This window comes from Taudactylus pleione, unplaced genomic scaffold (assembly GCF_031769625.1).
Source record: "Taudactylus pleione unplaced genomic scaffold, aTauple2 ptg000043l, whole genome shotgun sequence".
Taxonomy (NCBI): Eukaryota; Metazoa; Chordata; class Amphibia; order Anura; family Myobatrachidae; genus Taudactylus; species Taudactylus pleione.
The window spans coordinates 11341823-11366239 of record NW_028284445.1 but is presented as its reverse complement, the minus strand read 5'-3'; the positions used below and the strand labels follow the sequence as shown (position 1 = coordinate 11366239).

At 43.7% G+C, this 24417-nt stretch overlaps 1 protein-coding gene across 2 annotated transcripts in view; it reads left to right on the top strand.

Moving 5' to 3' along the window:
* The first annotated feature begins 1427 nt into the window (after positions 1-1427).
* The window catches only part of B3GLCT (beta 3-glucosyltransferase), a 410530-nt gene continuing 387540 nt past the window's right edge, over positions 1428-24417 (top strand). For both annotated transcript variants that reach the window (XM_088460254.1, XM_088460251.1), the window contains exon 1: positions 1428-1630. In XM_088460254.1, the coding sequence (XP_088316380.1) occupies positions 1588-1630 (43 nt within the window). In that variant the 5' untranslated portion in view covers positions 1428-1587. The remainder of the gene's footprint in view (positions 1631-24417) is intronic.

Genomic DNA, 24417 nt, shown 5'->3' with positions numbered 1-24417 from the left:
CACAAAGTTTTTCCCCTGACACTGCTATCCATCACGTGGCTTCCCACCCTCAAGCAGCTCTTTCCAACTTACCTCCAGGCTCATGCCGTCCTCAGAATGCCTCCTTCCCCACTGTCACTGATATTGGCGTCCGCGTGGGTCCGGTCCTCTTCCTCTTGTCACAACAGCTCCTTCGCGCAGCAGGAAAGACGGTGACAGACGCACAATGACGTCACTGCATCGTCTCATTCCGGCCAGCGCAATGCGATGGGGACTGAGGGGGGAAGGCTGTGTCTCTACCTAGCGCCGGCCGCCAGCTACACTACACAATGTGTAGTACACATCTATATAGGAGGTGCGGCGGTTGGTGGCAGCGGCCCGCTGCACAGCAGGACAGGTTTCAATCAGGCAGCCACAGCACTGCCTGTATAGAGTGCTGTGTCCAGGTACACTAATGATGCTGCCCCCTCTCCCCACCTCGGCGGCGCCGGCCGGACCAGCCCAGCTGCCAGATGGGCGGTCTGGCCCTGTCGGCAAGGCATGTGACTGTGGTTCTCCTCTGCCTTTGTCTTCCTCCTCCTTTGTTGTTGGCGCAGGCCACCAGCTAGAGCAATGCACGGGCAGGGATGACATTAAATGCGAGGAAGTGGTTTGGTTACGCGGCTGCCCGGTGCTGGCATATTCAGGCGGAGTCTATCACTCAGTGACTGTGACAGACTCACTGCTGGGAGGGAAATCAGCAGGGCGAGCAGAGGAGAATAGGTGCGCCCAAAAAGGGTGGCGCCCTTGTGCGGCCGCTCAGGTGGAACATGCCTAGAGCCGGCCCTGCTGGCCGATCACTGCTACCACACACTGTGGGAAGAGCCATGGGTTAAGGGCCAAGAGTAAATGCCATGATTTCCAATATATACATTTTCCAATATATCAGAAAAAAACTATTTTTGGAAAATCGATATTAGTATCGATGTTTCCATGGAACCTTTTGATTATGGTTAAATAGTTTCAAGTTTTTCAAGTTCATGCTCTGTATACCATAAAAATTGCTATTTTTAAGGTCTATTTAAAAAAATGTTATATATATATATATATATATATATATATATATATATATATATATATTTTTTTTTTAATAAAATTGTGTTAATTTCTGATCTTTTGTAAAACATATTATCCAGTTAATTGGTTAACAATAATAATCTGTGAATACTGTAGAGTGATCTTCTTCCCATTCAGTGGTACATGCATACTATCAGAGGAGCTCTGCCAAGCTGCTTCCAAACACCGGACCAGGCATAAAACTTTCTTCCATTTCCTCCTTTGATTTTTAACTCAGGGGCTCAGCTCAGCCAATCAGAAGGCTCTTCTCGGCGGCCAATTAAAATGTGCCATCGAGTGACCAATGAGGAGGCGTCTCTCAAGCATACGTCAGAGGCTGGAGTGGCTGTCACTCTCAGGGCAGTGCTGCTGCTGCCGCTGTGTGTGTACAGTGCTGAGGCTGGAGCTGCTGATGGGATGTGCTGGGAGCTGCAGTCCGGCTGCTGGTGACTGAGATCTCCCCGCGACTGCCATCACCTAGACAGCGGCGCGCTGTGCTGCTGCTCCGGGACAATGCAGGGCGGCATCTGCCTGTCCATCACCGCTCTGCTCCTATGTAAGTACTGCTGCTCTTCTGCCCGCTGTGCTGCTCCTGGTTAGATGGATCTGGAACTTTGTGCAGCTTCCAGGCTCTTATATGTTCGCTGCAGAGAAGGAGGAAACTTTTCTCCAAGCGGATCTGATTATTACAGTGCCCCGTGTCCTCTGAGTCTAGCCCCCTCCTGCATGTAACTCTGTAGGCTGCCACTATTCAGCTCCAAAAGTGGCATATACAGTATGTACAGTATAAATAATACATTGTCTGTCTATAACTATGTATCAGTGTAACACTTGTACATATCAAGCTGCTGTTATGTATAAGTACAATATGTAAATAAATACATGGATATGTAAATATGTGTATACATATATACACACACATAAACATATATATTATAATTTCTTCACAAGCTATGGCGGCACTCGTTGACACCGCAAGAGGTATATATAATAACCGAATTGGATTATCACCGCTTGTGGATTCTCTGATTGCCACCATTGTTTGTGGCAATCTATAAGACCATTGTTCCCCATTTCTGATATGACGAGGCAAGTTTTTTTTTTCTGATTCTTTTTCGGTGTGTGTGTGTGTGTGTGTGTGAGTGTGTAATAAATATAAATATATATATATGTATATATATGTATATATAATGTGTTTTTAATGCTGATCAGTTTTTCTATGGACCACTTGGATGGTCGTTGTGTGGAATGTCCATATAGCACTTTGGGGCTTAAGGTGCGTACACACTGGGCAATCAGGAAAGACCGTACGATTACGACATCGTAATTGTACCGTCATTCCTGATCACCTGTAGTGTCTGCACTGAATGATCAGTCGTTCAGTGCAGGCACTGTCCATCATTCCTGAACATGCCAATCTGTCGTTATCGGCAGATTGTGCTGCATGTTCAGGTGATGGACAATGTCGGAAAAGACCAGCGGGCACGCGCATCGCTGGTCGTTTCTGACATAGAAGTGCACGATTACTGAGCGATTTCACGATTACGATGTCGTAATCATGCAATCGCTCAGTAATATCGCCCAGTGTGTATGCACCTTTACAGTATGTAATGGCTATGTGCATAGTGCAGCGGTGTGCTGTAACAGATAACTGCTGATGTATGATTGAATGCTAACAGCAGGAGCCGGAATAAGGAAAGATCGGTTGCTGTGGGTTACGGGACACTATGCACCAGGTTAATAAATAAGCACCTTTCGCTTTCTAATGATCTCCGGTTGAATTGCCAGATTAAGGATACTGTGCAGGGCTGAGAATCAATCTTGCTCCGTGGCTGCTGTTTGCTTATTGAGTTCTGCTACTGCTCTGGTTGAAGAGTGAATTAATCTGGAAATGTATGTGCTAATAGTGATTTTAAATATTTAATTATGTTTAATGTAGATTGTTTCATGCTTCATTTTTAAAGTATTTGGTGGAGAAATGTATAACGCGGTGAAGGCAAAACGCATGTGAATATGTGGAGTGGCTAATGTAGGTCAGTTTGTTTTTCTTCCAAATTCATAGTTGGATATGGATATTATAAACCAGCCTGGCATTTTGTGACCTGTATAAAAGCACTTAGCCTGTCACCTTGTCTATTTACTATAAAGCATTTCCATTAGACATTAATAAGATGCCTTCCCCCCCTGTCATTCAGGTAGAACTGTCCTATGTAATGGTCACTGCACATCTAACATCTGTGCTGCAGTGAGGTTGATTCAGGGAGGTAACAAACAACCACATGTTCTGACACTTCATACAATGGGGTGTTTTGATCATTGGGCATTTCCCCATAGATGGAGGGTGTATATCCATCGTGGGGATAGTTTCCCTATACAAAGCTAAGTAAGCTAATTTAATAGGATTCGTGCCACAATACTTGTTCTGATATCCCCATTTCAGTATGGTGATAGCAGAGGAAAATTAATTACAGGCATAAATCTTTTAAATAAAAGCATTTTTTGCAAACTTGAAAACTTTTAACAATTTTTTTTTTTATTACATTTTTTTTTTCTTGCCAAGTGGAAGTGAAAGACCTAGCTGGGGGCACACATTTCTCCATGCCCTCCCATGTATGCATTTCTCCTTGGACTGGCCCGTCAAAGGTTTACTCTTCTAGGCCAGTATTGGCATGGCAGGTCTCATGCTTTAGTAATATTTTATTTATAAATTGTGTTGAAAGGTAATTTCTTTTTGTGGCACTGCTATGGAAACCTCTTGTTGGTGTACACTGGGCAGAACTCTGACCCGGGAAACCTGTTATGAGCCTTCCACTGGATGAATTTGGACGAAAACTTCACAGAGTGGTAACATTGGATCCCAGAAAACATAATAGGGTCTTGAGGTCCCTATCGGGCCTCCCGTTGGTGTATGCTGGGCAGCACTTTGACCCTGGGAGCCTGTTCTGGGCCTTCCACTGGATGTATTTAGACGACATCACATAATAAAACTTAATTACTTGAAGATTTAAACCCAGGCAACGCTGTGTACTTCAGCTAGTTGAATTATATATGTTTCTTCAGACCATTATTATACTAACTCACTGAATGAGAATGTGAATAAGAGACTCTGCTGCTGCAACATTAAAAATTGCTACTGCTGATATAATACAGACGTGAATGAGAGACTTTGTTCTGCTATAATTTTAAAATCAGTTTTATATATGTCGCTGCTGAAACCAGTGGATATACATTGCTGCCATCCCATGCTATTACACCAAAAAAGCTACTTGATATGCAATGCAGCTATAATATCAGCTTGCTAATTGTCTCTGTCTCTATAGGAAAGAAGGACTCACATTCAGTATTATAGATTCATAACTATTAGCAGCCTTACCAAAGAGATTGGAATGGTAGTAGTCAGTGGCGTCCCTGCCTGCGATGACACCCGGTGCGTGAAGGGATGCCATGCGCTGCCGAAAAGGGGCGTGACCTTGGGAAGGGGGCGTGACATCGCTGCCCGAAGCCTGGCCTGTGGTGGTTATCAATGGGGTGATGGGGGGTGCGCCGGGCCCGTGGGAAGAAGGGGGCATGGCCTAAACTCCCTCTGAGGAAGAAAAAACAAACATTTTGCAGTGCCGCTTCGCGCTGAGGAGGGGGTAGCTGTGATCCCCCAACACTGCGCATAGCCAGTGGGGGACGCGATCAGTGTGATCGCTCTCCCCACAGGCATAGGAGACTGCTGTGGCTGCTACCTAGCAGCCGCGAGCAGTCTCCCAGTGCAGCCCAGCACACAGCAGCGTGTGCTTGACTGCTTTGATGTAAGAGGGAGGTGGGGGCGGCGCCGGACCCCGTTGGGCCCCTCCAGCATTTAGTACCCGCCCCCCCTCTCGGCACTCCTGGCTGGAGGTGCGGGCAGTGCCAGCTCCCTCACTGTGACAGAAGCCGAGTGCTGCACTTAATGCTACAGTGCAGCACTCTGCTCCTGTCACTGAGGGGGAGCCTGCACCTTGGTGTCACCCCTCGTGGGTAACACCCATGTGCGGCCCGAACCCCACTTTTGACGCCACTGGTAGTAGTAGTAGTAGTAGTAGTAGTACTGTTCATACTTCCATGTCCATAAATTATCGTTATTGATTTCTATAGTACCATCTACACCAGTGATTTTCAACCTTTTTCAACTCGAGGCACACTACACAAGATTTTAAAATTGCCAAGGCACACTATCCGGCAATGCGGCGTGTGTGGCCAATAACACAATACAGTACAAGTGCGCTGAGCTGACAGCCACGGCACACTTGTCAACCGCTCGCGGCACAGTGGTTGAAAACCGCTGATCTACACATTATAGGTATAATGCATTTCATTGTCAGCATCTGTTCCCAGACACAGGTGCTGAGAAATAAGTAACAGGACAAACGGAATAAAAGTCAGAACACAACAAACAGGGGACAGTACCACAATGGTACATGTTTACAGGAACACCGCTTTTTCAAGCCTTGTCAATGGGTCTCTTGGGTCCTCTCAGATACACTGACCATTCATTGGGTGTTCTCATTGGGATGTAGTCTGCATCCTGGCACACACAATGCCAGCGTTTAGAATCCCGGCGTCGGATTCCTGATGGTGAGTATTAGGGTTAGGCTGTGGGAGGGGAGGATAGGTTGTGGGTGTAGGTTAGGGTTAGGCTACGAGAGGGGAGGGTTAGGGGAAGGGCTAGTTTACTTACCTGCATGCATCGAGATTTCCAACCTTTGGGATTCTAGCTCCGGGATTCTGACTGCCAGTATTGTGTGCGCCAGGCCCGCTTACCCAATCCTTCTCATTCATGCATATGAATAAAGGAATATTAAAATATAGTTTATTATCTCAAGATTAAAAATTTAAAGACACAGAAAGTAGGATAAATCGGAGACAAACAAGATGATAAAATAATGATAAACAGTGGAAACTTAATGAAACTTAACTATATAGAACCTAGAGTTTCCAAACACGGTCCTCAAGGTACCCCAACAGTTCAGGTTTTGGATATATTCGTGGATGAGCACAGGTGGTTAAATCAAATTGAATGAGGTACTAATTAAGTTACCTGTGGTCAAGCATGGATATCCTTAAAACCTGGACTGTTAGGATGCCTTGAGAACCGTGTTTGTCCTGTGGCTAATTGAATCGCTCCCTATGTGCTTGTAGCGTAGTTGGGTGTAAGAGTATCCAATGAACACCAGAAGAAATCCTGGTGGATATATTCCTGGTGCAGCACTAAATGCATCTTGAGATGCCTCCAACTTGCAACTTGGCATCAGTCCTTATGCACAGAACACATAAAAGACTCATGAACTTTTGTAAATAAATGCTACTAAAAAATGGAGACCAGAACATTGTATAATGATGCACAGACAACTCTTTGCCCTTAAAAGTACAATTCATGAAGATACTGCAAAGATCATAATGTTAGTACTTGTGTGTGGAGCAAGAGCACATGTATATAACACTATAAAAAATAAGCAGTGGTAGTGGTCCTTGCCAACCATATGATGGAACCATATCTGGGCATGAGGTCATTGTTTAAGAAAGTGGCTGTGTAGATCTATGTAACATTCTACAATGCTGAAGGTGTGCATATGATTTCTGGGAACCATGGCAATTACCTGAACTACTAAGTCATTATAGCAACTGCTGAGGGAGTAGAGAAGCCTCTGACAATGGAGATACGTGGAGTACTTCCAACTGGTATTTTCCTGCACAATTCCAACCTCACAAACCCTAAAGTTATCAGAGAAAAGGTGCAAACTTTTGTATCAAAAGGGCATTCAAAAATAAATATGCTGTCATTGACAAAGTCTAAATCTGGCCTGTGTGTATATATCATTGCTTTACTACCTACCATAAGAATTTCTCTTATGTCGCTTTTAAATTAAATTGCACATTATTGAATATGAATAATTCTTCTTTTTCTCCTTCCTCCATGTGGGGGACACTTCTTGACAATGGGTATAGTGAGGGTTGAGGAGCTAGCACTTAACTGGTTGACTTTTCTAGTATAAAAGCTCCTCCCCCTCCAACCGCTTCCTCAATTTAAAATGCTTAAGGAGAAGGGGGGTCATTCAGACCCGCTCGCGAGCAGCAGTACGCTCGCAAGCGGGTCGATGTTCCCCACTGCGCATGCGCACGACGGAGGGAGCTTCGTCGTGCGCATGCGCGAGACCCGGGGTGCGACGGGCTTTCAATCGCTCCGGGTCTCTCACCAAAGGGGGCGTGCTGTCGATGTTGATTGACAGCACGCCCCCTTTGGTGGGCATGCCGGGGGCGTACCTGCCAGACGGAGGCGTTCCCATGGGAACGCCTACCGTCTGAAGCCGGCCCCACTGACATCACTAGTGATGTCAGTGGGAGTGATTTTGGCTCTTCTGATAGAGCCAAAATCACTCCAGGGCTTGTGACAGGGAGACCCTATCGCAGGGTCTCGTCGCAAGCCCGATGGTCGCGATGGTCAATACCATCGCGACCATCTTTTTGGCCGCTTGCATATGCTGTGGGTGGTCACCCACGGCTATACGAGCGGCCAGGAGGCTGCTCCATTTTCATGGAGGAGGGCCCTGATTCAGAGCGAGCGCTCTGGTCAGAGCGTCCGGCTCTGAATCAGGCCCTAGGTCATCTCTAGGTTGGATAGTATAATTGTTTGTTGCTTTATTACATACGTACAGATATGTCCTCACTCGTCTTTGCTGTAGTCTGGCCAAACAGCCCCTCCTGATGCACCTGGTCCTGTGAGACTCTGCTAGCGCCGGGCGTCTTTTGCATGTTTGTTTGCTGATAATGCGCCTAATTGCAGTGATGTGACTAGGATGCACCAGGAGACGAAGCTGATTAATTTGATGTGACACCTTTTTTATTTGTATGCGACTAAGTTTGTCAAACAGCATGCAATGTGCTACGATGCAGAGGCCACAGATTTTTTCCACACCAAGTTCCCAGGGGCCTATTAAGAGAGGAGGGGACCTATGTGCATTCCCCGTCCGGGGCCCCCTCCTCTCTCCCTGGTGGCTGGCATCGAACTGATCACAGCACTAGACTTTGGGCACTAGTCTGAGTCTACTGTGCATGCGCAGGTCACCGGAAAATGGCGTTGCCGCCATTTTCCTGGTGATTTCCCCACTGCGCATGCACAAAATGCTGGGAAAATGGCCGCGACTGCCATGTTCCCGGCGTTTTGTACAGGGCTGCAATAGCCGACGTGGGACTTTTGTAGAGGTAAGTATTAGAAAATATGGGTGCAGGGTGTGCGGTGTGGGCCTCCCTGAACCTAGGGGCCCGTGTGTAGCGCACACCCTGCACCCATTATAGATACACAGATACAGTATACGAGTGTTGCATATCAAGTTAATCAGCACAGTCTCCTGGTGTGTCTTAGTCACATCACATTGTGACTCAGACACATTTTAGGCAAAGAAAGACGCCCAACGCTAGCAGAGTTGCATGGGAGTTAACTGTTCCCTCACGCCAGGCATATTGCTTGAGGGTATTAAGGCTAGATGAGCACGGACACATCTGCAGCCAATTTTTTTTTCTCCCCTCTCCCCTTTTTGTGCCTCCTTACCTACAAGTGCCAGCTGCCCGGGGACATAGTGGCGGTCTGGTGGAAGAGGGCGAATACCGCAATGGGAGCCACTTCCAAGACGTCATCGAGAGAAGCACCAGCTACGCCTGGCGTGCTCTCCATGCAGACACAGCTTTTGGCCATTATAGATGATGTCAGCCAACACCTGGAAGTTCATTCGGACCACCTTAGTGAAAGATGGGCTGGCTAGATCTGTGGTAATGTTGGCTCCTCTCTCACTTTATCAAAAGGGTCAGAGTAGTGGGCGGAAGTTCCTCTAGAGAGATTGTCTTCTGCTGGTCCAGGAATGTGTAAGCGACCGTTAATAGAGCTGATTAATTTGTCAAGCTTTTCTGAGTCTGATGTTTCTTCTGATGGGGAGGAGCATCAGGAAGATTCTGATTTTGAGAACCCAGTATAATTAATAGATGAAAGAGGAGGTGCTCAATGTGCAGATTACCTTGTTAAAGCTGTTCATAAAGTCTATGATCAATGGGAAGTAAAAAATCAGGAGGTTCCTTCTGATGATTTAGTTAGAACAAGAGTTTTAATAAAAATGATTTAGTGCATCTTCCTAATTATCAGATGTGGTGGCAGATCCTTGTCTATATCCTGATTAAAAAAAAAAAAAGTCACATTCCATGCAGATTTCCTATCCGGTTCCTAAAATGGCAAGTAGAGAACTGTTACAGAGCGTGGATAGTCCTGTAGTTCGCTAATCTAAAGATATGTCTGTCCGTATTCCATATGGTACCTCCTTAAGGGAAGGCTCAGACCGAAAGTTTGAAAGCATTTTGAAATCAATTTATGTAGCCGCAGGGGCAGCATGAAGGCACCATATTTCTTTGGCTTTAAAAAGGTGAAAAAGTAATCTGAACTTTTGATGTCGGACATATGCAAGTCTGAGCTATTATCTATTGCAGAACAGATTAAAATTGGAACATATTATTTGGGTGAACCCGCCTAAGATGTATTTTCTGTTAGCGTTTAAAATTTCTTTATTTGTGATTATAGCAAGGTGCATCGTATGGTTAAATTCGTAGGATGTAGAATCTGATATAGAGATGTTTTTGGAAGGCATAGTTTATAAAGGTAATCCCAGAACTCGATAAACGAATTTCAGAAGCCATTTTTAGTTTTAAGTTCTTTTTTTACCTATAGGCAAGTCCTTGAAATATAACATTCGGCTCTTTCAGTCACCCCTTAGACTGTGGCAGCCATTTATATCCATTGGGCCAAGGGACAGGCATCTTTGTTCGAGAAGGAGACCATCTGGGGCGAATAGGAAGGAGCCAGAGAAATGTGAGGAGCCTAGGCTGCAGGATAAGCTGACGAGAGGGGCATAGACTTAGAGGTGTCTGTGGTGGGTGCCCATCTTCCGGCAATCAAGAACCAGTGGATAAGGTCCTCTTCAGACAAATGGGCATTAGGTATAATAGAAAGAGGTTACATGCTCAGTCTTTCAGGTCTAGCACTGGGAAAAGTGTCTGATCTTAGATTAATGTCCTTTTTGGTTTCTGGAGTGATTGTTCCAGTATCAGTGGGATTTTACTGCTTTTATTCCAAAAACCAGACTGGAGTCACACACCCATTTTAAATTTAAAGCCTCTAAATACAAGACTTCAGGTATACCGATTCAGGATGGAATCTGTAAGATCGTCATAAAATGAATGGATGTAAACAAGTTTTTGGCATGTATAGACCTCAAAGATGCCTGCATCCACGTGCTCATATTTGAAGGGCATCAGTATCTTCTAAGGTATGCAGTAGTAGGAACACCTTTTCAATTAAGGGTTCTCCCTTTCGGCTAAAGGCCCCCATACATCAGAGATTGATTGCAGCAATCGTGCAATTTGCAATCGATTGTGTATAAAAATCTTTCCCTTTTTCAATCGATTGTGGCATCTCTGCAATCCGCAATCGATTGAAAAAGGGAAAGATTTGTATACACAATCGATTGCAAATTGCACGATTGCTGCAATCAATCTCTGATGTATGGGGGCCTTAAACCACATCCCTTGTATTATTTCAAAGGTCATTGCAGTTCTGTGGGAATAAGGATTGTTCCTTATGCAGGGCATACACTATACAGACATTCATCACTTAACGACCGAGTCCCGTTCCTACGACTAGGTCGTTAAACGAATTGGTCACTAAACGAGAAACCAGGAGGTAATCATTTTTATGTATTCTGAATAAAGAAAAGGTCTAAAGGAAACTCAAACTTGATACTGTAACTGTTTTACTTTGCATAACTCTTACATACTGTACAGTACAATTAAAGTTATAAAAAAAATCTTCAGAATAACATTTTAGTCATTGTACTATGGGTTCCAGCTGGTCAGAGTGCTGGTCGTAAGTCCGAACGGTTGTTAAGTGTGGAATGTCTGTACAATTATCTGTCCAATCTGGCTGTTTGGAATGAAAACCTGGTAATGTATGGGAGTAAATGACAGTCGATCATATGGTTTCAAACACTGGAAAACGGACAAAAAACAATAGTTAAAATTGGTTAAATTCGTGTGTTTTAACTAATTTGTCTGATTGACCATTTTTGTCTGCTTTCCAGTGTTTGCGAGCAAATGGTTGATTGTCTTTTGCTCCCATACATTACCAGATTTTCATTTCAACCAGCCAGAAAGGACAGATATCTGACAGATAATTGTATAGTGTATGTCCAGCATTAGTTAGAGTGTAGCACAGGTACTTTAAAGAGAGATCTTTTTAAGGTCAGTTGAAGTGGTAGAGTCTCACGGCTGGGTTATCAACTGGAAAAAGTTCAATATGATTCCCAGTCAGTGCATGAAGTTTTTAGGTCTTTTCTATCCATTTAGCAAGGGGTTTTTTTTTTGCCAAAGGGAAAGATCAGAGACATGCAGAAGCTAGTACAGAAGATTTTGAATGTCAGAAGTTGGTCAGTTCTCAGTGACTGGGAAAGATGGTGTTCTCATTCGTAGCGGTCCAGCATGCAGAACCGCATTCTCGGAGGATTTAATTACACTTTCTAAAAAGTTGGTCTCGTTCCAAACATTGATTATGGGCACAGTTCACCCATCTTTCAACATATACAAGACAGTCTCTCAGGTGGTATACTATGTCAGAAAACTTGAACAAAGGCGGGAGTTGTGTCATCCAGGATTGGTGGGTAAACATGACGGATTCCAGTCTCCAGGGATGGGGGGCAATTATACTGAACCATTCTCTTCAGGGACTTTGGTCCAGAAAGGAAACAAGACTTCCAATCAATGTTTTGGAGCTTAGAGCCGTTCTAAACACACTGAAGAAAGCACAGGGCCTGATTCAGAGTCCTTGAGGATCCCCTCACAGGGATAGGCTTCTATTAAGTCCATAGGCTTCTATTAGGCAACACCATCTATAGATGATATTGCATAAAAATTCCCCAAAATTTTTGCTTTCCAGAGTTTAATATATATGGAGAATGCGTCAAACCTCCAAAAATTGTAGTTTTTGGCATTTTGACCACATTCTACCTGTAGTACATTCTGTCCTGAAGCATCAGATGGGCCACAGATTGCATCCTAATCACCCCCTTCTGTACTAGCCTTCTCCCATGTAAGGCAACACTCCAACCCCCCTTCCTCCCCCCTATAGGATTGTACATTTTCAGGAGCAAGGACGATTTATTTCATGTACTCTTCCTTACCTCACTTTGCAGTTCTCTACTTACAGTGGCCCTGACCCTGTCTGCTACTCCATCAGCTAGGGTACAGGTTTCAGACAGCTCTGACTTTGGTATTATAATGGTGGTATATGCATGATTGTTTATCTAGCTTATCTCGTTATGGTTGCATTGTTTTTGTATATGTACTCTGTAATGCTGGGTACACACTAGGTCGATGGGTTGGCCCGCTCACCCATCCGACGATTGGTAAGTGCATATACACTTACCTATTGTCCGCCCAATGTGTCGGGTCTGAAGTCACAACTGGACAGGCCATTCAATTAGCCCGCCCAGTTGAGCTATCACTCATCGCCGGTCCCTGCAGCATGTGTACGGGCAATCGGCAGGTCGCCTGTACACACCAGCAGATGCACCAATATACAGTCAGGTGCATAAATATGGGGACATTGACAGAGTTTTCATATTTTGGCCTCTATTCACCATCACAATGGCTTTGAAATGAAACAAACAAGATGTGCTTTAACTGCAGACTTTCAGATGTAATTCCTGATTTGGATGTAATTACCCTCAAATTAAAACTGTTTCTATATATTCCTCCCACTTTTTAATGGACAAACTTAACAATCCTAAATCTAACTTTCACTTTTTAATACTTTGTTGCAAATCTTTTGCAGGCAATTGCAGCCTGAAGTCTGGAACGCATAGACATCACCAGATGCTGGGTTTCATCCATGGTGATGCTCTGCCAGGCCTCTACTGCAAATGTCTTCAGTTCCTGCTTGTTCTTGGGGCATTTTCCCTTCAGTTTTGTCTTCATCAAGTGAAATGCATGCTCAATCGGATTCAGGTCAGGGGATTGACTTGGCCATTGCATAACATTCCAATTTTTAGCCTTAAAAAACTCTTTGGTTGCTTTTGCAGTATGCTTCGGGTCATTGTCCATCTGCACTGTGAAGCTCCGTCCAATGAGTTCTGAAGCATTTGACTGAATATGAGCATATAATATTGCCCGAAACACTTCAGAATTCATTCTGCTGCTTTTGTCAGCAGTCACATCATCAATAAATACAAGGGAACCAGTTCCATTGGCAGCCATACATGCCCACGCCATGACACTACTACCACCATGCTTCACTGATGAGGTGGTATGTTTTGGATCATGAGCAGTTCCTTTCCTTCTCTTCTCTTCCCATCACTCTGGTACAAGTTGATCTTTGTCTCCTCTGTCCATAGGATGTTGTTCCAGAACTGTAATGGCTTTTTTAGATGTTGTTTGGCAAACTCTAATCTGGTCTTCCTGTTTTTGTGGCTCACCAATGGTTTACATCTTGTGGTGAACTCTCTATATTCACTCTTGTGAAGTCTTCTCTTGATTGTTGACTTTGACACATACACACCTACCTCCTGGAGAGTGTTCTTGATTTGGCCAACTGTTGTGAAGGGGTTTTTCTTCACCAGGGAAATAATTCTTCTGTCATCCACCACAGTTGTTTTCCGTGGTCTTCCGGGTCTTTTGGTGTTGCTGAGCTCTCCGGTGCGTTCTTTCTTTTTAAGAATGTTCCAAACAGTTGATTTGGCCACACCTAATGTTTTTGCTATCTCTCTGATGGGTTTGTTTTGATTCGTGACTGATAGTGACAGCTCTTTGGATCTCATATTGAGAGTCGACAGCAACTGCTTCCAAATGCAAATGTCACACCTAGAATCAACTCCAGACCTTTTACCTGCTTAATTGATAATGAAATAACGAGGGAATAGTCCACACCTGTCCATGAAATAGCTTTTGAGTTGATAGTCCCATTACTGTTGGCCCCTTTAAAAAGTGGGAGGCACATATAGAAACCGTTGTAATTCCTACACCGTTCACCTGATTTGGATGTAATTACCCTCAAATTAAATCTGAAAGTCTGCAGTTAAAGCACATCTTGTTTGTTTAATTTCAAAGCCATTGTGGTGGTGTATAGAGGCCAACATATGAAAATTCTGTCAATGTCCCAATATTTATGCACCTGACTGTAACTGCAGATATATTGGCCATCTGCTGTTCTGCACAGCTGATGCGATATGTCTGTGAACGACGTCGTTCACAGACACATTGGGGATTCACACCCTCCGATGCGCTTGATTGAATGGCCGATATATTGCCTAGTGTGTACCCAGCCCTAGGCACTGCTGAGTTGACCCTTTGTGACACACTATAAATAAAAATGAATAATACAGGATTATGGAATTTCACTCTTGACCCCAATGTCCAAGACTCCAGATGTGAGCATAAACACATGCCAATTGTTCTATACTCAATTGTAATTGGCTTGCTTAGGGTGTGGCTCTGTCCGTTTAAAAGTTCACCTGATTTAGTCACCGCTGGTAACCCTCAGCAGCATCTGTGTGATGTCATCTGCGAGCCCAGGAGTTGCAGTAGAATGTGTCCAGGTCTCCATTATAATCCAACCTTTGGGGCATATGTGGTGTCAGATTGCTATAAGATTATTTAGTGAGGTAGCCAAATGACCATATTGTAATGTTTGTGGCCAGCATTAGATCTTAATTTACCGCATATTAATTAAGGTTTTCTATTAAATATGAAGGAATGCCGGGTCACCGTGGTCTGCACCCTCCTGTTCCCCTACTGATTTGCTCTGTCCCACCACCTGTAATTTACTACCCCGTCCCCTGCTGCTCTGCCTTGTCCAGTCGCGATGTCCAGCGTTTTCACCTACCCCCAGTCACCTCTAGGAGTCCTAGCGGGTCCTCCTTTACAGCTAAATTTTGTCCCATTTCCTTAGCAGTGGGAGCCGTTGAAAGGGTGGCACGTTCCCTGGCTCTTACTGTGCATGCATGTAGGAGACATGACAGACTTTAGTAAATTATTATATATATTTGTATTGAGTTTTCATAGCAGGGAATTCAATTGTTTGCAACGCTCCCAGGTGAAAACAATTGAATAGTTCCCACTATCAAAGATTTCTGCTCACAGAAATCCACGATAAGTAGGGCTTTTGGGTGGGTTGGGTATGAAATCCCGGCTGCTGAATAGCCGCTGGGTGAAATGCCGACGCTGGAAGCCCGAAACCGCAGAATCCCAACGGGGCAGGTAAGTATGCTAACCCTACCCTCCCCCTCACCCTCCTCCACCCCCCTCACCCTCCCTTAGGGGTGCCTAACCCTAAAACTCCCGTGGTGGTGCCTAACCCTAACCCCCCCCTTCCCGCACCCGAACTGTTCTGGGGGGGTGCTTAACCCTAACCCTCCTCGAGGGGTGTCTAACCCTAAGTCCCCCTGGAGATGACTAAACCTAACCCTCCCTACCCCCGCGGGTAACAGCTTACCCTTCCCGCTCACCTTCGTTCGGGAAGCCGTCTGTCGGGATTCCGTCATCTGACTAAAGATAGGCATCGGTATTTAGACGCCTATCTTTAGTACTGAGTCGGGATTTTGACGCCGGGATTTTGTCAGACTGCTTCCCGTGCGTCGGGATACTAACTACATCCTCTTTTGGGCACCTTAACTGCACTGCACCCGGCTTTTGAGCACTGTCCCTTTAGACGGGCAGAGCTGTTGTGTACGGGTACTCCCCTGCATTTTTTGATGCGACATCCGCAATACCCAAAAACAATTTAATAACACCTGTCACTGTAGACCGGAGCTGCAGCTACAAAAAAAAAATTCAACGCATAAAAGTGTACATTGGGGTTAATTCTAGTAGCCGCGGGAGGGCGGGTTGCCATGGAATCAAAACGCTGGCAACGGCATCTCATCTTGCTGCCTTTGCGTCTGGAGCTACAGTAAGTGTTCAGCACGCATCAGCATTTACCCTTAGGGATGAGATAATTGAAACAACCCCAATTATATTATAGAATTTTGTTATGATATAATTAACACCGGATTATAGTACTATTAAACACATACAAATGTATACATTTGTGTTTTGACATCTAAGCATAAGTTGTAATATATTTAAAGCTTAACTCAATTTCTTTTTTTATTATTGGATTATAGCCAGAGAAGATTTGGGGGGTTGTTTGTTCTATAAAGATTTTTAAACACCATTACGTGAATCCACTTCTGCTCCCATTTTTGAGAATTTGGTATTTGTGTTATAAGTTGTAACATAAAATAATTTTTCTGCATTTTTGATTTGGAATGTTCGGAAGAACTGGTTGAACTAGTTATTGCTGCCTTTATATTCCTCTCCCTGCCAAGTCTGTATTTCAGTTCGCACATAGGTGATGTCAACTTATAAATAGTATAAGAGCAGTGGTGTAAGCTGCTGTTGCTAGGCTTTAATTTTCTCTTGAAAGACTTCTGAGTACTTTAATTGCAGAGTATGGTAAAAACACTTCACCCCACTTTAAACTGTACCATTTTGTGATGCACTTTAGAACTCCCAACAAACTGTTGGCGACCTTTTATGTCCTTTTAGTTGTACTCTATGAAGTGACTTTTATTCTTCAAACCCCTTAGGTTATTTTATTTTGCTTTTCTTTCTAGAAAGCTTACCTCGCTATACTTCATGCTTCATAGAAGGTGAGATCGCTTATGTGTATTACGTGGCAGATTCATGGTGTTCAAATGTACGGTTATATTTATAAAATCAAGTGTTATCATTGATTTTTCTATGATATCCAGTAACACTAAGAGACTGGAGAAATCTTGGAAGTCAAAAGGGAAAGATTTAGAATTTAAAGCAGCCAACGTGTCTGTAAGCAGAGTCTGATCAAGATGAGAAAGGCCACCAGTGTGGGTCTTGCCAAGTAGGTGGATGTGCAATAACCAACACGCAAGGAGTGTAACTATCGTTGTATGGGCATCCTCCAACCACTTCCCCTTCAATTCAAACACATTACATAAATGCATGCTCCACTGATCGGTGCATGTTGCTTCCCCTTCTAGCAGAACAGTGTAAATGGGGATATACCTCCCGCTTTTCCTATAGTTGGGACAAAGGGCCTGATTCAGACCCGCTCGCGAGCGCATCGATGGTGGGCCAGTGCGCGACGCGCAAGCCCCTTAGCGTGTGAGAAGCAAACAGCAACAAAACAGCTCGCCCCGTTTTGTAGGCGGGGAGGGGGGGTGGCTGACCAAATGGAGGCGTTCCTGAAGGAACGCCTGCCGTTTGTGGGCGGCCCTACTGACATCACGAGTGATGTCAGTAGTGGACTTCCTGCTCTATTAGAGCAGGAAGTCCACTTGGGCTTGCGAGACCTGAGACCCTACCATAGGGTCTCCTCGCAAGCCCAATGGTCGTGATAATCGCGACCATCTCCTGCCCGCTCGCACTAGCTGTGAGTGGGAACCCACAACTTTGCGAGCGGACAGGAAAAAAAAAATTTTAAATTCCTCCCCGTCCTGATTAAGAGCATGCGCTCGCAAATAGTGAGCGCACGCTCGAATCAGGCCCAAAGTCCTGATTGCATGAGACAGTCCAGTCATTATCTTTGCCTTCACCACCTGTGTCTTCAGCTTGCCTCCTGTTCCAGCTCCTACCTGGTCTCTCTTTCTCTCTTTTATTCATTGCTGTTCCAGTCAGATGTTTTTGTCTTACATATTTTATATTTAAATGTTACTAAATGTTGTTTTAAATGTTTTGTTTTAGTGTGATGAAAAATCAAGCAATAGTGGCCCTTATCCCTCGTCCTCCTCCTTCCTTACATACACCCGTTCTATCTCCATCATCTTTAGCTGCATTTGTTGTATAGTGAAAAAAAATCAATTTGCAGCATTTTACTTGCTCTTTCACAATTTTCTGTGGCCAAGATAATCAATAAAAGGGAGCATTGATGTCTGCATGCTCAGAGTCCATCTCAATGCTAAGTGATTGCACACAGCCCATTTGCTTTTGAATAAATTGTGGCATTGCATATAAATGGGTGAATATATACTATGCCCAAACGGTGATTGTGGTACTTTTGGTTCTAAGAAATTCTTTTATTCTTCTTTTTTTTTTTTTTTTTACACAAGCACATATAAAAGCTGAAGTGTATTAATGTGGTAACCTCAACTCCACTGAATGATTGGGAAGGAAAATAGTTATATAACAGATTATATGAGATGTATATAGCACCAACAGTATCTTTTTATGTTTTAACTAGTTTAATGCTGACTATGAGATGCATATGTTTTTTTTTGTTTTATTTACACACTTGTTGCACCGATTGAGTGCAGTGTTCAATATGCGAAGTTGTCTGAGCGGGTTGGGTATGCGATCCTGGCGCTGATAATGCTGGCAGCGGAATCCTGATGGTGGAAAGGTAAGTTTTCTAACCCTCCCCGTCGCCCCCCCACAGCCTAATCCTCACCGTTGGGATCGCAGCCGGTGGGATTCTGACTGCTGTCGGGTTTACTGCGCCGGGATTCTGTCTGTCAGCATTGTGTATGTCGGGGTGCTGACTACATCCCGTGTGAGCACGCCCTTCTTGACAACTGCCTCCGTGATCATGGCAGTTAAGCATAGGTGCAGAGCTGTAACAGACTCCTCTGCATAGACATCATGATGGTGTCACTGCTGGTTTAGGCTCATACCTCTGGTCCTGAAGCTGAAGCTTCCAGTCCTACAGCAATTAGACATTTAGCCCCAACCTTGGCTGCACCCCCTGCATGCAAATTACTGCCTGCGAGCCCCTCCTTTCCCCGCTACATAAAGAAAGGATCAGCGGCTCTGATGTGGGGAATGGGGGAGGGTGGTTGGCAGCCTGCTGTGCTGCTCCCAGCAGCTGGCCCACATTGGCACGTGACTAGTGGGGAATCCGACTCTACCTCTAACTCTAACACTATTCAATGAAGTGGGACTTTAACACTAAGCTTACCACATGTGGTCCCTACACACACATCCCAAATAATAAAAAAAGTCAAATGTTATGAAAAAAAAAGTTGATGATAAAAAACCCCAATCAAATGTATTTTGATCCCTAATACTACAATGCCACCCTAAAATTACCCATTTGGTACAAGCACCCTGATATTTGACATCCCTAATTTCTTTCGCCTTTTAAGTTTTGTGTACATCCATTTGTCCATGTGTGGTGACAGCACAACATGAGGGCAAACAGTGAATTACAATACAGACTTCTTTCCCTGTACCCTGTGGGCCTGGTGTAGAGTTGAATGCAAGTTGTAGATGCTCACACTCTGTGTACACAACAATTCTACACGGCTTGTCCCTATCCGTAGACTTTGCCTGCTACTCATCGTCGTCTTAATCATCAGTACGGACTTGTGGTACTGTAGTCTATACTTGGTGTAGATGATCTACCTGAAAACAGGGCATATTAACACTTCTGGCAAACTGTGTGTCTGCAGCTGCTTCAAAGCGCCCTCTTTGATCTTTGTTGTTGCAGCCCAGTAATGCTCCTCAGTCGTATTTAGAGATATGATTGAAATGCGTAGACCTCCGCATTGTCAATTTGTGTGTGTGTGTGTGTGTGTGTGTATACCCTGTTCCAGAGCATGCCCAATGCGAAAACATGCACAATACACAGCGTATAATGTACTACTATTTGGTAGCTCTCTAGTCAGAAGAACCATTGAACTATATTTTGGTATTAATATTCAGAGTAGCACTTATTGTGTAAAAATAATCGGGACAATATCCTAGAAGGGTTTTTCTTATTCTTCACTATTCTTTTCACTATCCAATCCCATGAAATAATAAGCTATATATTTGGTTCTTCTATGAAAGGGTAGCTCTTAGTACGAGAAAAAAATCCAAATTCACACCAAGAAAATGTGTAAATTTGTTTGGCCAAGATGTGGTTATCATATATCTATGAGAAAATGCTGTCCTTATACAAAATAGAATTTAAATAAAGTTATTTCAATTAGTTTATAACTTTGATGTACACTCATGGATGCCTCCAGGCAGAGCTCATATGTAAGCACTAATTACACAAAGTATTGGAGGATAGAATATCAAATCTAACAGAAGCCCAGTTGAAGCACTAGGTGCTGCAAGATAGTATTTAAGTTAAATTGGCTTCCAGGTACAATTCTCTAGCAGACCATGGGGTCTATTTGCTAAGCAGTCTTAGGAGACAGAGTGAAAAGTGATAAGGTGCCAGCCAATCATCTACCAACTGTCATCTCACAGGCTGTGTTTGAAAAATCACAGTTGGGAGCTGATTGGCTGGCACCTTTATCACTTTCTTATCACTTTTTACTCTGTCTCCTAACACTGCTTAGTTAATAGACCCCCAAGTTTCAAAAGCAAATTCTGACATAACATAGAACACAAGGGAGCTAAGGATAAGGTTGTAGATGTAACTGTTATATGGTTAACATGCTGAAATGATTTCACACTTGATGGATGCAATCAATTTGTTGTTTGAACCTTGCACTGCCTGTCAATTTTATATGGTTGATGCTGCCACCTGGAATAACGTGGTATTTTGGCTTTATATAGATTGACACCAACCAAATGGAAAAGTTACATTGTCAGAATCATTTTCTCCACTATTATTTAAAGGAGTACTAACGCACATAAATGTCTAATTTTTGAGTATTGATCCGTTTGCTGCAGTGGACGAGTGGGACGAAAAAAATATAAGCCTTCCTACTGTACCTCTCCCCCACTGGTCCTAATGACTGGTGCGGACCCCCGGCAGCATTGTGCGTACCGATGTCACTTTTAAAAAAAAAAAGAAAAATGAAAATGGTGTGTGTGACAATGTGAGGGACATTAAGGGCCGTATTCAATTGCCAGCGAAACGCCGTTTTTGACGAAAAAGTTTAGCCGGTGATGTAATTTTGCCAGACGAGAACTTATCCTCGTATTCAATTCCAAAGACTTTTCACTGCAAGTTCTGCGCCTTGTAACAAGCAGAAAAGATTCGCCTATGAATAGGGGTCGGGAAAAAAGTGCAGAATTGCTCTTTTGGGGTACACACTTCTGAAAACTACCCAGCACCCTTTGGACAGTCCCCCAAAGGTAAACTGCGTCAATTTTTTTTTTAAAGAACTTTAGAACACCCCAAAACAGTCCTTTTTTGGGGGCGAAAATACCCAAAGTTGGGGGACAAAGTTAAAAACTAGCAAAATAGACTCCAGGGGGTCCCCCAAGTATGCCCAAGCTGTTTTTTTGCTTGCTGATGGTGCGGTTGTTTTTTTTTTAAAACCTCACTTTAGCGATTTTTAACCATGCTTGCACCCATTTTCATGTGTCCCAAATTTGCTGAGACTACTTATTTTTGCCAAAAAAACAAACTGCTAAATGCTATTCTTCATCACTTGTGCAAAGACGCTAAATAGCAGCAATTGAGAGCATTTAAGCACCCCAAATACCTTCAGCAGGGCTATTCGGGGGTATCCATAGTGATCCCCCATGTCAGTGCATCTTTTGGGGGGTGTCAGGCTGATTTCCCCAAATTTGACAGCACTTTTCTCCTGTCTGAGTTTCACTAGGATGGATTTTCGCATCCTCTCGAATTGAATAGGGTGAAAAGCGGTCGCGCACACGGAAAGTGTTTTCTCCAAAAATGCGCTATGTAGGCGGAAAGTCCGGCAGGCGAACAGCAATTTTAATACGTGCCTATGTCCCTATAGTTCTCTAACCCCCACAACCTAGAAAGATGGGAGTCCCTTCTTTCAACAAGTTTGCACAAAGAAAAGTTATTGTTTGTGATTACACTGATCACCAGATATTAAACCCCTGCACTACATAAAAATAATGTTGTCCAGCCATAGGGGAAGATCTCCTCAAACCTGGCTACAAATAATTAAGAGGCACCTATTTTATAAATAGAGGGTTCCCCACTTTCAAACGTTGGGGACACTTAGTACGTATTGTGATTAAAGATGAGCGATTCGGTTTTGGTTCGGGTTAAAACTAATCTTAATGGTATCTGAGTCTCACGTGTTTTGGATAGCCAATAAGATAAATACAAACTTACGCTAATTTGATGAAAAGAACAGAGTAAAACCGAACCCGCACATCTCTAATTGTGATCACCAGACAACGTTACCCAATGCTACGGAAAGCTTAGGTCATGCTATGGAAATCTTAGCTTTCCTAATATAAATACTACATGCCATATCAATCTCCATAATGACAGCTGCAACCAAGTGGGCACCCATATTTGAAAGTGTGGAGTCCCCATATACAAATTACATGGCCCACTAGTAGCTATTGGCTGGTGAAAACCTGTGATGACCAGACAATATTATTACTCTGCACTACGGAAATCAAACATTTTCCGTAAATGGGTGGGAGGGCTTTAGGTGTCCTGTTACGCCCATAATTACACCTGTAAATGTGGGGTCACCCACATATGAAAGAGAGTCCTCTGTTTCCAATTATGTAGCAGTTAGGAGCCGATTGGTTATTACTTTATCACTGTCCACTTTATCTCTCCCCAAGACTTATTACATATACCCCAATAACTTAAACAGTACACAAAAAAAACCAATTTCCACAGATGAGGAAATCTAAAGCCCATATTTTCCTCATCTAAGTGTCAAGAAAAAAAAAAAAGACCCTCATTTAATCCGGTAGGGTGTCTAGTTTTTTAAATGGCAGGGCTTGTTAGGCCACCATGTTCTTCATACACATAGTAAGTGTTTAAAATGAGACAACTATTTTTTGCTGATTTTTTTTTTTTTTTTTTTACCGGTGTTCTGTTCCACATGCTAAACCTTTGGTTCCCATTGGTCATTCGTATAAACCACTACTACCCCGAGTTAGAAGACCAATTGGCCACTTAAGTACTGGTGAACTTTGCTAGTTCTAAGGGAACAGCGGGTGGCTGTTACTGGCGGAAGACCTCGCTAGCATGGGTTCTAGGGGTTGCCTAGGGTTCTATTTCCATAACATTACAGTAGGACAAAGAAAGATAATATGGAACAGGCACAGAATCCTGCCCAGGTGCTTGCTGCACAAATCCAAGTTCTCACACAAAATGTTCAAGAGCTTTCCCTTCGTTTTGAGGAGGTTCAGTCTCCAGCAGCTCCAGTTGCTTTAAAGGAACCTAAGATGAACTTGTCAGATCATTTTGCCGGTGATCGCAACAATTCCTCAACTTCCGAGGAAGTTGTAAGCTATACTTCAGGTTACGTCCCGCCTCCTCTGGTTCAGAGTCTCAACGAGTAGGTCTGGTCATTTCTCTTCTCCCGGGAGATCCTCAGACATGGGCCTTTGGGTTACCCTCAACACATGCAGCTCTACAATCTGTCAATGCCTTCTTTTCTGCTATGGGATTATTGTTTGACGACCCTGACGAACTGCTGTTGCTGAGTCTAAATTACTCTGCCTCAGGCAGGGACAGAAGGCAACGGAAGATTATTCTTCAGAATTCCGTAGATAGGCGCTGGATTTTGTTTGGAATGACCCGGCCTTGAGCAGCCAATTTCTTCTTGGACTCTCTGAGGCCATCAAATATATCCTCGTCCAGCATCCCCCATCTGAATCTTTGGATGATCTCATGCATAAAACAATCGGAATTGAACGTTGTCTCCGTGAACATAGATAGGAGCAGAATCTTCCTACAAGATCGCCTTGGTCTCCCATCTCCTCGGATCAGGAAGAGTCTATGCAAATTGGTGCCTTTCTGTTACCTCCTGAAGAGAGATAGGAAACGTTCCTGGAGCCAAGTTACCTAAAGGCCGGTTGTATTCTTTGTCTGTTTCTGAGGATAAGGCTATGAAAGAGTATATCGAAGATGCATTGACGAAAGGATTTATCCGCCCTTCAAAATCTCCGGTCGGGGCTGGTTTCTTCTTTGTTGAGAACAAGGATGGTTCTCTCCATCCTTGCATTGACTACAGGGGTCTCAAAAATATCACTGTAAAAAACTCCTACCTGCTGCCTCTCATTTCGGTCTTTTTTGATCAATTGCGTCAAGCCACTATCTTTTCTAACATCGACCTCCGGAGAGCTTACAACCTGATCTGAATCAGGAGTGGTGACGAGTGTAAGACTGCTTTTAGTACTCACTCAGGACACTATGAGTAACCCAATACATAGGATCCTGCTTTATACTATTTTGGAAATGTGGATTCTTGGTGAATCGAGAACCACAAAGTATTTTTGTGATGCTTGTAAGACCTAAAAAGAATCATGTTTTGCTTTTGGTTCCTTTGACATCTCAATAAGCTATTTTTATTTTTTTTTGCCAATTTGGGTTACATTTTATTTGAT